The following is a 13,628-nucleotide window of genomic DNA, read 5'->3' on the forward strand; positions in this document are numbered from 1 at the left end:
TAAGGTGTGGAAAGTCCCAAAGCCCATCGCTTCCGACGTGAGAATGAGAAAAAAGATGGATAACCTGGAAGTTGCTGACAAAAGTACACCTGCCCTGAGTGAGCCAAGAGAAGGAAACCCGTAATGTTTCCTGTAAACTATGGTCCTGATTTCAACCTGATGCCACACGCTGTGTCCTTACAGATGGGAGAGAAGAGGCAGAGGCTTTGAAGGGGAAAATCGGGAGGAGCCGTCTTCATCCCTGGGGGTTCCAACCCAGCAGGTTCCTCGCGAGGCCCCACCTGAGGCCTCTAGGCCGCGCAGCTCCCTGAGCGCATCTGCATCTCCTGCAGTCGCCTGGCTGGACCCGCGTCTTTCAGGCTCTTCCTGTAGCATCTGCCCCCGCGGGCGGTCGCCGGGAGCTACCGGCTTTCCCTCCCCCAACGCCCTTGCGTCGACTGGCCCTTTGCCCGGCGTCGCGGCGTCGCGGCATCGCGGCCCGGGGCGGCTGCGGCCCGCGTCCTGGGCTCACCGGCTGGGGGCGCTGGCCCCGCGGTGTCGCGTCTCGCCGCCCGCCCGCGGCTCTCCAGGGCCTGCCCCTGCCACCCCCGCGGCTGCACCGACCCGAGCGCCCTCCTCGGCTCGCCCCGCACCCCGCACCCCGCCCGCCGTCCGCAGGGGGCCCCGCGTCTAACCCGGACCGGCCGCGCCACACCCTCCCACGTGACTCCCCGAAGGGCTCTAAGGCACCTGCGCACGCGGCGGCTGGACTCGGCCGGCGCCGCCCGTGCCTCCCGCGCCCCCGACACCTCCGCGCGGGACCCCGGCGGCAGCGGGCGCCAACCATGGGCCCTCGGGCGCAAAGCAGGTGAGGTCGCCGGCGTCACCCCGCAGCCGGCCGCCGCGTCCAGGCGCCCCAACCCCGCCCCGCCCGGCCCGGCTGCCGGGTGGCCCGAGCGCGCCAACCCGGGGGCCCCATCCCGGAGCCCCCAGGGTCTGCCCCTCATCCCGGAGCCCCCCAGGGTCTGCCCCCCATCCCGGAGCCCCCCAGGGTCTGCCCCCCATCCCGGAGCCCCCCAGGGTCTGCCCCTCATCCCGGAGCCCCCCCAGGGTCTGCCCCCCATCCCGGAGCCCCCCAGGGTCTGCCCCCCATCCCAGAGCCCCCCCAGGGTCTGCCCCCCATCCCGGAGCCCCCCAGGGTCTGCCCCCATCCCGGAGCCACCCCGCAGGGTCTGCCTCCATCCCGGGGCCCCGCCCCTTCCCGCCCCCGCGCACGCCGGCTCACCGCGCCCCCCGCAGCCGGCGCCGTCGCTGGACCAGGGCCTTGGCCGTCGCGTTCCTGCCGCTCATCTTCTCGGGGTTCGCGCCCCGCCCGAGACAGAAGCTGGGTCTCCCGGGCGCCAGTGCGCAGCCGCGGCCCGCGCCGTCCAGGTGGGCCCGGGGCGGGGGGGGGGCGGGCGGGGCGGGGGGGCTCCCCGGGCTCCCCCGGACCTGCCCCCGAGCCTGCAGCGGGCCCCCTCGCCGTCCGCAGCCTCTTCAACTGGTCCCACCTGACGCCCCTGGAGCTGGAGGACCGAGCCGCGGGCCTGGAGCCGCAGAGCCCCGGCGGCCGCAAGCCGTGCTTCACGCTGGGGGGGCACAAGTTCCAGGTCTTCGGGGGCTCCATCCACTACTTCCGAGTGCCCAGGGCGTACTGGGGGGACCGCCTGCGGAAGCTGAAGGCCTGCGGCTTCAACACGGTCACCACGTGAGTGCGGCCGCGCTCCGACCTCTGCCCTCCCCCCCCCCCCCCCCCGCAGGCCGGGGCCGCCGAGCGAGCCGGAGAACGGCGCCAACCCGGCCCCCGGCGGCTGGCTGGTTCAGGGGCCGCCGGGGCTCAGGCCGTGACCCCGGGTCCCGGGATCGAGTCCCGCGGCGGGTCCCTGCAGGGAGCCTGCTGCTCCGTCGGCCTGGGTCTCTCCTCACTCTGTGTGTCTCATGGATGAATAAATAAAATCTTAAAAAACAAAAACAAAAACAAAAAACACAACCAACCTCTCTAATGGGAGAGTCCTTGGGTCTTTAGGAGCTCTTCGTTCAATGACAAAGGCCCCAGATATATTTACAGATAATTACATGCTGGCTTGGTTTTCTATTTAAGAGTTTATTTATTCATCCATGGGAGACCCAGAGAGAGAGGCAGGGAGAGGGAGCAGCAGGCTCCCTGTGGGGCCCCAGGCGGGAATCGATCCCAGGACCCCGGGGTCACGCCCTGAGCTGAAGGCAGGCGCCCAACCCCTGAGCCCCGCAGGCCTCCCGCCCTGGGGCGTCTAATGTAAAGTTTCTTTTTTTTTTTTAATTTTTTAAAAATTTATTTATTTATGATAGTTACAGAGAGAGAGAGAGAGAGAGGCAGAGACACAGGCAGAGGGAGAAGCAGGCTCCCTGCAGGGAGCCCGATGTGGGACTCGATCCTGGGTCTCCAGGATCACACTCTGGGCCAAAGGCAGGCGCTAAACCGCTGAGCCACCCGGGGATCCCCATCTAGTGTAAAGTTTACATCGGTTAGTAAACGATGTTAATTCAAAAGTAGCTGAGTTCTCCGCCTCTGGGGGAATTGCACCCTCGTCCTGAGGCGCCCCAGTACTCACAACAGGCCCTAACCTCCTGGGGCCCAGACCTGAGTCGTGCAAACCTTCCCTGGACTCAGAGGCCACCACCCCCTCCTCGTGTGGGTCAGCACAGCCCCCGAGGCCCCCCCCCCCCGTGTGGGTCAGCCCTCGGGCGGCAGGGGACACGTGCTCCCAGGGCCAGTACCCTGGCTGGAGGCTGGAGGCAGTCACCCCCCACTACCCCCGGCTCATCCACGCTACGAAGAATTTCATGATAAATAATCCCGGAGTCAAGAGGAGAGCCTTTCCTACTCCACTTCCGGAGGAAATGACAGGGTTCTTCTTCGCCCCTCTAGGCAAGTAGGAAATCTTACTGATGGTTTTTCTGATGTTCGATAAATGCAGGGCTCTGGGATAAATCGGCTGGACTCCGAGGCCTGCACGCAGGAAGGCGCGCGCGCACACACACACACACACACACACTCACACTCACACTCACACACACACCATAGATCGCTGGACTTGATTTACTAGTGTCTTAGTTCAGATACAGATGTTTATGATCTTAACTGGGATTGATTTAAAATTGTATTTCTGGGCCCCCGGGGAGCTCAGTGATTGAGCGTCTGCCTTCCCTCCAGTCGTGATCCCGGGGTCCTGGGATCGAGTCCTGCATCGGGCCCCTGCTCCATTAGGAGCCTGCTTCTCCCTCCCCCTCTGACTCTCTCTCTCTTTGTCTTTCTGTCTCATGAATAAATATACAAGATTTTAAAGAGAATAAAACTGTATTTCTGTTACTGTCTTGTCCAGTTTTGGTATCAAGTGACTATAAATGTTTTCCTGTTCTCTGAAACTGTCTTGCAATAGAATCCTCTTAACTCAGAGTGTTTGCTAAAGTCACCTGGAAAAGCCCTGTCACTACCGTTGGCGGTATTGAGAGGTGAAGATTTGGGGACAGTGTGAGTTTCTTGAATGCTCATTGCTTTTTCTTCTAGAGTATAGACAATTTTTAATCGGTAGATCTTTTTTCCTTTTCTTTCTTCTTTTGGATGGACAGGACTTTGAAAAATTCTTTCTTGGAACTTGTACATCATATTGTGTATTTAACCTTTATTTTCTTACCTAAATGTTGAGTCTTTTCAAAGAACTACCTTGTAGCCTTATTAATATTCTCTATATCTTTTATTTTTTTAAAAAATTTATTTATTTATTCATGGGAGACAGAGAGAGAGGCAGAGACACAGGCAGAGGGAGAAGCAGGCTCCCTGCAGGGAGCCCGACATGGGACTCGATCTCGGGTCTCTAAGATCAGGCCCTGGGCTGAAGGCAGTGCTAAGCCACTTCAGTTTGTTTCAAAATAGAGCTATCTCAGGTGTTGTCATGATTTTGGAGTTGATATAGGAATTTAGGGGCAGAAATCAGAAGATGTTTCTTGTGTTTCCCCCTTCCCGATTACAGTTATGTTCCATGGAACCTGCACGAGCCAGAAAGAGGCAAATTCGACTTCTCCGGGAACCTGGACATGGAGTAAGTGCTCTTGCTGCTTCTCGGCCTTGCCCGGGGTGGGGAGGCAGAGCGGTGGCTCCTTGGGGTTGATGACGACCACGGGGCCGTCGTGGTTCTGCTTGAAGGGGCAGAGAGAGGCTGGGCTCAGGAGCCTCGTTCTCAGGACCAGGCGCGGGCAGCCGTGACCCTGTTGCTCGCGGGGTCGGGGTCTGCGTCCTGAGCCCAGGCCTCTTCACCGCAGCCCAGAGGGGCCCAATCCCCAGGGTCGGCTCCACTCTGCAGTGCGGTCCAGCCACCTGGGCTGGCACAGGGCTTGGCCCTCTAGGGTAGCTGGGCCGTGGGAGTGAGGTTCACTGTAGGGCCCCCTGCCCCCTGTCTGATGGCCTTGGGCCTCATGCCCCCGGTGGGGCTTGCAGAAGGTCGTGGGCTAGGGGAGGGTGGGAACCCAGCTCCCAGGGCCTGTGGAGGGAGGGAGGGAGGGAGGGAGGGAGGGAGGGGGGAGAGGGGCTGGGCGGCCCCACCCCCTTGTGCTGCACCCCCCTGAGGTCCTGAGAGCTGCTGACACTGACCTCCCCAGGGCCTTCGTGCTGCTGGCTGCGGAGATGGGGCTGTGGGTGATCCTGCGTCCAGGCCCCTACATCTGCAGCGAGATCGACCTCGGGGGCTTGCCCAGGTGAGCCGGGCCGTGAGGCCAGAGTTGTGGTTGTAGTAAAGTCATTGACTTTTATTAAATGTAAAGCTTCAGTCTAATAACAAACGAGCACATCCTCTGGGTCTTGCACTGGTATGTGCTTTATATACGTCGTGTCAGGCCGTGGTTTCTGTAATATGTTGAGGTGTGGATGCTCCTGTGGTCCCCGGTTTATAGATGAGATGTGTTCCTGGTGCTCTGGGCGTGAGGCCATGAGTGTGCCGGGAGAGAGGAAGCGTTGGGATGGTAATATCTTCTCCCCCCACTGGAGGGACCTGTGCCCAGCTGTGTCCTCTGGTGGGAAGAACGGGAAGGGAAGTTTCAGGCAGTGGAGGGTGGGCTTGTTCTGACGATGCCGGATTTTTCTTATTTGGTCAGTGGAAGACCAAGTTCTAACCGCCCTCAGATCCCTTCCTTACCCCTTCATTTTTCTTTGTGCTCTCATCTGTGATGCTTGTCCTCAATCCAAACACCTAAGGATCAGGGTGAGATGTCAAGAATGCGCTTCCGTTATTGTCGCAAGCTGGCAGGACTGCCCGTTTAGTCCAGGGCTCTGCCTCCAGGGGAGCACGTCTACTCCCCTTTGTCAGGTAAAGGCATTGCTTTTCACCAAGATGAGCCTGTTCTCCCCTTCCAGCTCAGGAGCAGAAATCACCTGACCTTGCAGGAAGACGGTGCTTTAGAGAAGCAGCTCAGGGCACAGCTTACTTTACAGGTGATCCAGGGACGTGCTTACTCTGCGCTGGAAGCCTTAGCTCTTAGAGGAAATGTAACCCTCTGCCTAGCATGTATACGCTGTGCTAAAAAGAAAAAATGCTTTAAATGAACTGAACAAGAATAGAGGAGAGTATTCCACGAAAGGTTAAGATGTGGGAGTACAAGCCCCGATAGTACATTGTAAAGTGTCATGTCAATGGAATTGGTGTTTTTTCTTCTAAATCTGTGAGAAAGGTTGGAAAGGCTGACCTGGGCACATTCCTTCAGGACCCCTGGTGCTCCAGGACTATGGATGTGAGATCAAAGGGTGTGGAGCTGCCCAAGAGGCCTCGGGGAAGGGGCAGGCGGTCGTGTCCAGCCCCGCCCTGGCCTACCCTCACCTGTGCCCTCCCACCTCGGGCACTGAGCTTGTCCCTCTCTGCCCCCAGCTGGCTGCTGCAAGACCCCAAGATGGTGTTGAGAACGACCTACAGTGGCTTTGTTGAAGCAGTGGATAAGTATTTTGACCACCTGATTTCCAGAGTTGTTCCTCTCCAGGTAAAGCAAATTTCCTGTTCCTTCTTTCTTTTTTTAAAAAATATTTTTATTTATTTATGATAGTCACACAGAGGGGGAGAGAGAGAGAGAGAGAGAGAGAGAGAGAGAGAGACAGAGACAGGCTCCATGCACCGGGAGCCCGACACGGGATTCGATCCCGAGTCTCCAGGATTGCGCCCTGGGCCAAAGGCAGGCGCTAAACCGCTGTGCCACCCAGGGATCCCTGTTCCTTCTTTCTTATCTTTGCTTTAGGAAAATAGTTATTCCATCTTGTTCACAGAACAGGCTGTGCTCAGTCTCTATGAGGATTGAAGCTGACGTTCTTGCAATTTTCAATTCTAGGTCCTCGTATTAAGTGCGACCTTTACCCCAGGGTTTCTAGAAAGACACACATCATACTAAGGATGACAAAGGGTATTTATTTGTGGTCATCATTGTTCTGAATGTCCTCAGCGTTCATTAAACTCACTGATGTTCATACTGCTTATTTTTACTCTTAAATTGTCTTTGTTGTTTTAAGTAGTTAACATAAGCCCTTGGTGATAAAACCCAAAAGAGGACAAAGGGGTTTCTGGTGAAGTAAGTCTCCCCTCTTACCCTGAGCTAAAGCCATTCAAATGCCTTTTCAGAAGATAAACAATTTTGCCAGATTTTTTGTGTGTCTTTCCAGATTTTCTACACATATAGAAGCGAATTATTCACGCATGTGTATCTGTATGCATACTTTTTAATAAAAAATACACAATTCCTACAGAGCTTTTTTTGTCACTTAAAAAATATATTTTTGAAGCCCATTCTTTTTCATGGCTGCATAGTATTCCACAATACAGATATATCATAATTAATGTAACTAATATCTCATCATGGACATTTGATTTTTCAAGTTTATGCTGTGATGCATAGCTTGGTTCACATGTCATTTTGTACCTGTGTGAGTATATTTGCTATTGCTTACATTCCAGTTTGTTTTAGTTTCATAAATGCACAGAGCACAGACACCATGCATTTTTCTTTCTTCATGGAGTCTCCAGATCTTAGGCAGGGTACCCACAGCACACAGACCAGTCTATGATGAAAAAGAACATTACACCCTACACTCTACAAGGCAGCAATTATTCAATTATTATGTTTGATTTTTAAAATACACCTCTCTTCCAAACAAGAGGAGGCACATGGTCATTATTTAAATAAAAATAAATCTTATGGGGCAGCCCCGGTGGCTCAGCAGTTTAGCGCCGCCTTCGGCCCAGACCCTGATCCTGGAGACCCGGGATTGAGTCCCATGTTGGGCTCTTTGCATGGAGCCTGCTTCACCCTCTGCCTGGGTCTCTGCCTCTCTCTCTCTCTCTCCCTCTCTGTGTCTCTAATAACTAAGTAAAATAAAATCTTAAAAAAAAATAAATCTTATATTAAGAGCATATCTCTTGGTAAAACTTGAGAGGGGGGAAAAACCATTCTTAGGCAGTAGACCAATAGCTTATTATCTTAGACTCTTTTTTGGGGGAGGGGGAAATATGATGCAGATCTAGCCCTTTGTAACTAATTCTCAATTATGAACTGTGAGTTACTCCTAGACTAATTTTTAAAGAAAAGAAACTGGAGATTAGGAGTGGAGATAAAGGGGAAGACAGATTAGGAGTAAGGTCTCGGCAGTACAGCTTTAGGAGAGATGAACAATGCTGACGGGAAGAGGGCATCACCTTTAGGATTAAATTGTGGGTCTGTTAGGCGGAATCGAGGTGCATCCTTCATAAGAAGGCCTGAAAACCATTTATTTCTGGCTGCATTTCTGCCAGCTAAGTGGGACCAGATGTGGGAGCAAAAATCTCTGAGCCTTAAAACTAGAAAGAGTTTGAATGTTTGGCTGGGAGTTCAGGCACGAGTACAAATGCCACATATCACTCGTACAGGTGCAGCAAGCAAAGCGAATTTATAGGCATCTACTGAAATCATGAGATAGGAAATCCTAGGAATTTTTTAAGAAGCAAGGAATTAGGGCAGCCCGGGTGGTGCAGCAGTTTAGTGCCGCCTTCAGCTCAGGGCGTGATCCTGGAGACCCGAGATCGAGTCCCACATCGGGCTGTTTGCATGGAGCCTGCTTCTCCCTCTGCCTGTGTCTCTCCCTCCCTCTCTCTCTCTCTCTGTCTTTTATGAATGAACAAATAAAATCTTAAAAAAAAGAAGCAAGGAATTATAAGTGCAAATGAAATTCAACAAGTAATTATTGAGCACCTGCTGTGTGCCAGGTGCTGGGTGGGCGCTAAGCTTCCCATGGTGAGAAGGGCAGACGTGGTCCCTCCCCAGGGGGACAGATGACCACTTACAGTATAAGGAACATCTGCTGCAGTGGACCAAGTGCAGGGCACCCTTCCTAGGGGTAGCGGCCAGGGAGAAAGGGAGGTTCAGGGCCTGGCTTTCTAGAAAAAGTAACCGGAACAGTGAGGTGAAGGGTGGGTGGGCACTAGCAATGGCCGGGAGTCTGTGGGTGGGGACCAGGGAGCAGGGGTAGGATGAGGCACTTGAAGAGCTCGAAGTAGCTCAGCTCTGTGTGGAGCATAGATATGAGGTGGGAAAGAGGCGGGGAGGCTGGGGAGGAAAACCCACCGCAGTGCTCGTCCTCTTCTGTCCCCGTGTCCGAGGGGGTACCTCGCCCTGACCCACGTGGGCACTTGCTCTATAGGCCATGGGAGCCCGTGTTGGGTGGGCGGTGAAGTGGTGGGGCTGCCCCGGGCCGCTGTGCCTTCGTGGGAGGACACTGGAGGATCAAGCTGGATGCTTAGGGCTCCGTGCGTCCCGCGAGGTGGCCATTAGGGACGGTGGCGGCTGGGCACTGGGGGACCACTGCGGGGCTGAGCGGCAGGGCCAGCGTGACAAAGCAAAACAAGCAGACAGAGCAGCAGAGTGAGAGGGCAGGGGACAGTGGCCGTGCACCAGGGGAGAGGGCTGCTGGGCAGGAGCCCCCGAGGCTGGGAGGGCAGCGGTCCCGCCATGTGTGCCCCCCTCCCTGATGCCACGGTTCCCAACGGGTCTCTGTGGACATCAGGTGGCCTGGAACGACAGGCTGAAGTACAGGAGGTGGAGGGGACAGGGCGGTGGCGAGGCGTGCTGCGGCGGGAGGACGGGGTGCCTCTGTCTGCTGGACACGGTGGCCCGGCGCAGAGGGAGCCCGACGGTTGGCGATGGCCCGTGAGCAGATAATTAGTATGAGAGATGGCAGGGAGACAGTGGAGGGCCGCCCACCGGGGGGGAAGGCGGGACTCTGTGTGAGTGCCCGGGCCCTGGAGGAGGTGAGTGGGGCCGGGAGGAGGGGGCTTACGGGAGCACGTGGTGCACGGGGCGCACGGGAGCACGGGGACATGGGGTGCACTGGGGCACGGGGAGCATGGGCAGCACGGGGACACGGGGCACACGGGTGCACAGGCAGCACGGGAGCATGGGGAGCATGGAGCGCACGGGGAGCACGTGGTGCACAAGGAGCACGGGGAGCATGGGGTGCGTGGGGCACTGCCCATACTACAGCTGGTGCTGGGCGTGTGGTGGCCGCAGGCCCGGCCTCCACTCCCCGGCCTCCTCTCCCTGGCCTCCACTCGCCCGGCCTCCTCTCCCTGGCCTCCACTCGCCCGGCCTCCTCTCTCCGGCCTCCTCTCCCCGGCCTCCACTCGCCCGGCCTCCTCTCCCTGGCCTCCACTCGCCCGGCCTCCTCTCTCCGGCCTCCTCTCCCCGGCCTCCACTCGCCCGGCCTCCTCTCCCTGGCCTCCTCTCCCCGGCCTCCACTCGCCCGGCCTCCTCTCCCCGGCCTCCACTCCCCGGCCTCCTCTGCCCGGCCTCCACTCACCCGGCCTCCACTCCCCGGCCTCCTCTGCCCGGCCTCCACTCCCCGGCCTCCACTCCCCAGCCTCCACTCGGTACTTGTCTCAGTACCGCAGGGGAGGCCCCATCATCGCGGTGCAGGTGGAGAATGAGTACGGCTCGTTCGCCGAGGACAGAGGCTACATGCCTTACCTTCAAAAGGTAGGAGGCGCTGGCCTTGCCGCATGGGTACCTGCTTGGGGCGTCGCTATCACTTCCCGCGCCTGCTGCCCGGGGCCCTGCGGCAGGTGCTGTGGGCGGGGGAATCTGTGAGACGCAGGGCAGCGCCTCCGAAGGCGGAGTGGAGTGGTCGGGAGGCGCTCAGGTCTATTGGGAGATGAAACGTGCCACGGGAAGATCATTCCTCTCGGTTGCCGGGGCTGTGACCCGCACTTGCCCTTAAACCTGGGGGCTGCTGACTTTAGGGCCGCAGCCTGTGATGACTCACGAGCTTGATGACAGTGGCTCTCATCTTGCAGCTTTCTGACCCGTAGTGTTAACGCTCTTCCCTTCATTGCTTGGCTGCTCCATGGGTGGGGGGGGTTGCGGGGGGTCAGGGGAGGTCTCAGGCCAGGGAGCAACTGCAGGCCTGCCTAGTGGCCCTGCTGACGGGTCAGGCCCCTTCCCGTCCCTGCTTCCCCGCAGCGAAGGAGCTGATGAGGTCCAGGGTGAACTGACCGCCTGCGCAGGCTGCTAAGCGGGACACAGGGGTCACGTTAGCTCTGTCCCCACACAGACACCTGGGTGGCATGACTTGGAAGGCAGTGGGGAGGAGCTGCTGGCTGGGTAGGGAAGGGGGCGGTGGTGACAGGAGGGGGAGAAAGGGCAGGGCTGGGCTCGGTGGACCTCCCGCCTCCTGCCTTACAGCTGTGGCCTCTGGGCCTGGACAAGGTCTGTAGGGTCGCCCCTCTCTAACTTTTCTCAGGCGCATCACGTCGGACACCCTCAACTCAATCTCATTTGGGTAGCCTTGTTTTCCCTTGATTTTCAGAATTTACTACTCGGCTCCCTTGCCAGGCCCAGCCATGGCTCAGTGAACAAATAAGACCCACGGACCGGGTCCACTCGCCCCCTGGCTGTCTTTCTGCTCCTCAGCCCTGAGTAAAGGCAATTTGCAAATTAGATTCCCCCTTCCCTGAAGCCAAGGCAGGCTTCCTTGCTTCCTTTGGGTGACCAGGCAGGACCCAGGTTTCATGGAGTTTTTCTGGGATCCCCACAGCCATGGCCTCTTCCCGTCAAGCACAAAGTACTCCGAGGCCTTCTCTCTTTCCCTTGCATTTAGAGCTTCCCCCAAGTGCCTCCTCTAACACTCAGCCTCGTGTTTTTCCCCTCGAGGCTGTGAGTCCCTACTCAGCTGCTCCGTGGTCACCCTGGGAATGACCAGCCTGCAGCAGAGACCGGTGTTCCCCTGATGTACTGAATTGCAGATGGTCAGACTCTAAATCCAAACCTTTCTCTCTAGTTCCCATGATGCCCAAGTGAGCCCAAGCTCTGTTTTTCCCCCTAATTTCCTTGTATTTTCTTCTTCTCATGCGAGCAAGGGAAGTGGGTTCATTTTGTCCAGTTTGCTCAACAGGCCCTGCTGGAAAGAGGGATCGTGGAACTGCTCGTGACCTCAGATGATGCAGAAAATTTGCTGAAAGGCCACATAAAAGGAGGTACAGATTTAGACTTATTTTAAGGAAGAACTGAAGCTTTTCATTAGCCACTCTGAGTTTTGAACCAAGTATGTCTCTGCTGTCTCTCTTTCCCATGTACGTTGATGAGGACTCCGCCAACCCCGTCTCCTTCCCTCACTCATGTTGTCTGTAAACAGAACTGTGCTTGAGCTCTTCTGACCTCAGTACACTTTTGCATCCTGCATAATTTTCCCGTGGGCTAAGAGATTGGTGCCGGGCGGGGCTTAGAAGGCAGGTCTCCCCACCCGCGTGGAGAGCCACGCATCAGGAGGCCGGCCGAAGCCAAGTTCCAGTCCTGGGATCTTGCAGCGGGAGGCTCCTGCGGACTCCGAGTAGAGTTCATTCTAGAGAGTGAAGTAACAGGGCAGCTGAGACCAGATCCTGAGGCGATGAGAGTGAGGGAAACGACCAAGGTGTCGTCCGCAGCCCTTTGAGTCCAGGGAGCATCTGTCCTGAGTTCAAGGACTCGCATGTATAATGTGGCTCCTCCCCGCAGTGCTGCAGCGGGAAGTGCGCTGAACTTGGGGCAAGTTGTGTGATCCTGGCCTGTTCGGCTTCTCTACCAAAGTTGGTTAATTTTAACTGCCCTTATCTTGCATTGTCCTCGCAAGTGTCCAGTGATGTGAGGACACCTGTGGCAGCTCTTTGTACTTTGCGGAGTGGAATATGAGTAGCGCCTCCTCATCCTCACTACCTGGCACCCCTTCCTTCTGTGTGCAAGTTGTGGCCCCCACCCACCCCAGTGGCACTGCCGCGGCCCCTCACGCAACGCCTGTGTCTTCTCTCTATAGTTCTGGCCACCATCAACATGAACAGTTTTCAGGAGAGTGATTTCAAGCTGCTTTCCTATGTGCAGGTAAGGATGTCTCGGAGGTGAGGAGTCTTTGCTCCTTTGCCTGCCCCAGCCTCCCTCGCTGTGGGGCTGTGAGAACGGGCTTGGCAAGAACACCCCGTTCCCCTGCCACCGCCCACCTAGGGCCTCAGCCGAGTTCCAAAGCAATGTGGGGAGTCTTTGCCTTTTGTCATGGTGAGAGAGAAGGAAGTCCTGCTCCTATCACGGCAGTCAGCGAAGCACCTCCTGGAAGTGATTAGAGGGAAGGTGAGAGGGTTTTCTAAGGTACATCAAAGGCAGATGAGGTTCATTTTCCTCCAAGAGGCCAGCGCTCAGAAATGGGCCATAGCCGTTGCTGAAGAGGGCCCCTACCTCGCTGAGGGCCCCTACCTCGCTGCGCCGAGTCGGCCTATTTACCCAGACTCTGTAAAGCATGGGCGTGAATAGCTGTTGTACATGATTCACTGACGACCGTGGATTGAGTAGCTCCTGTCTCCTCCCCGTCAGGGGTCCCTGTGATAGTTTCAAAGATGGACAAACCGGAGTCCGTGCCTCTGGGGGTATATCCTTTCTTCACAGAACAGCTGGATTGGGGTCTTATAGACCCAATGTCGTTAAGCTTTCCTCTGCTTAAGACCCTTCTGTGGGGCCCCCCATGCCCGGGCTGGGATCCGACGCGGTACCCTTTCCCGGCGCGGCCCACCCTGCTCCTCTCCTGGAGGCCCGGAGGCTGCCTTCAGCCCTGCAAAGTACGGGGCTCACTGCTCGCTGGCCCGAGCCTCCTGGGGCGCTTCTCCCAGGGCCTTACGCCCTTCTACACAGAGTTTTAAAGAATAAATTAGTCTTATTTCCTCTTCTCACTAATTTCTGCACATCTTCTGGCCTAGGAAATGGAAGGGACTCTGTGGGGGCTGGATCCATGGCTGTCTAGTTTTTAATGGCTGAAAGTGTCTTTTTTTGGTATTGGTTCTTTTTTTCTCTTCTCACTTTTTTTTTTTAAAGAAGCTTTGTTGAAGTGTAATTCATACATGATTAAACTCACCAATTAGAAGTAAACAATTCAATATGTAGAGTTTTACAACCATCCCCACAATCTAAAGAGTTTCCCCATGCTCAATTGTGGTGAATCCCCTGCTCCCATCTCCAGCCCTAGGCACTCTCACCTGCTTTCCATCTCCATAAATGTGTCTTTTCTAGACATTTCATATAAATGGAATCATACAGTATCTAGTCTTTTGTGTCTGGTT

General features: G+C 56.3%; 1 protein-coding gene across 2 annotated transcripts in view; it reads left to right on the forward strand.

The window, feature by feature from the left end:
- Positions 1-724: 724 nt before the first annotated feature.
- LOC129496589 (beta-galactosidase-1-like protein 3) overlaps positions 725-13,628 on the forward strand; it is a 43,301-nt gene continuing 30,397 nt past the window's right edge. Inside the window, exons 1-9 of one of the 2 annotated variants that reach the window (XM_055304687.1) lie at positions 725-847; positions 1,279-1,410; positions 1,511-1,726; positions 4,029-4,097; positions 4,654-4,749; positions 5,913-6,021; positions 9,940-10,032; positions 11,447-11,528; positions 12,341-12,405. In XM_055304687.1, the coding sequence (XP_055160662.1) occupies positions 825-847; positions 1,279-1,410; positions 1,511-1,726; positions 4,029-4,097; positions 4,654-4,749; positions 5,913-6,021; positions 9,940-10,032; positions 11,447-11,528; positions 12,341-12,405 (885 nt within the window). In that variant the 5' untranslated portion in view covers positions 725-824. The remainder of the gene's footprint in view (positions 848-1,278; positions 1,411-1,510; positions 1,727-4,028; positions 4,098-4,653; positions 4,750-5,912; positions 6,022-9,939; positions 10,033-11,446; positions 11,529-12,340; positions 12,406-13,628) is intronic. The other variant, XM_055304688.1, reaches the window with a different exon arrangement.

Source organism: Nyctereutes procyonoides, unplaced genomic scaffold (assembly GCF_905146905.1).
Source record: "Nyctereutes procyonoides isolate TBG_1078 unplaced genomic scaffold, NYPRO_anot_genome, whole genome shotgun sequence".
NCBI lineage: Eukaryota > Metazoa > Chordata > Mammalia > Carnivora > Canidae > Nyctereutes > Nyctereutes procyonoides.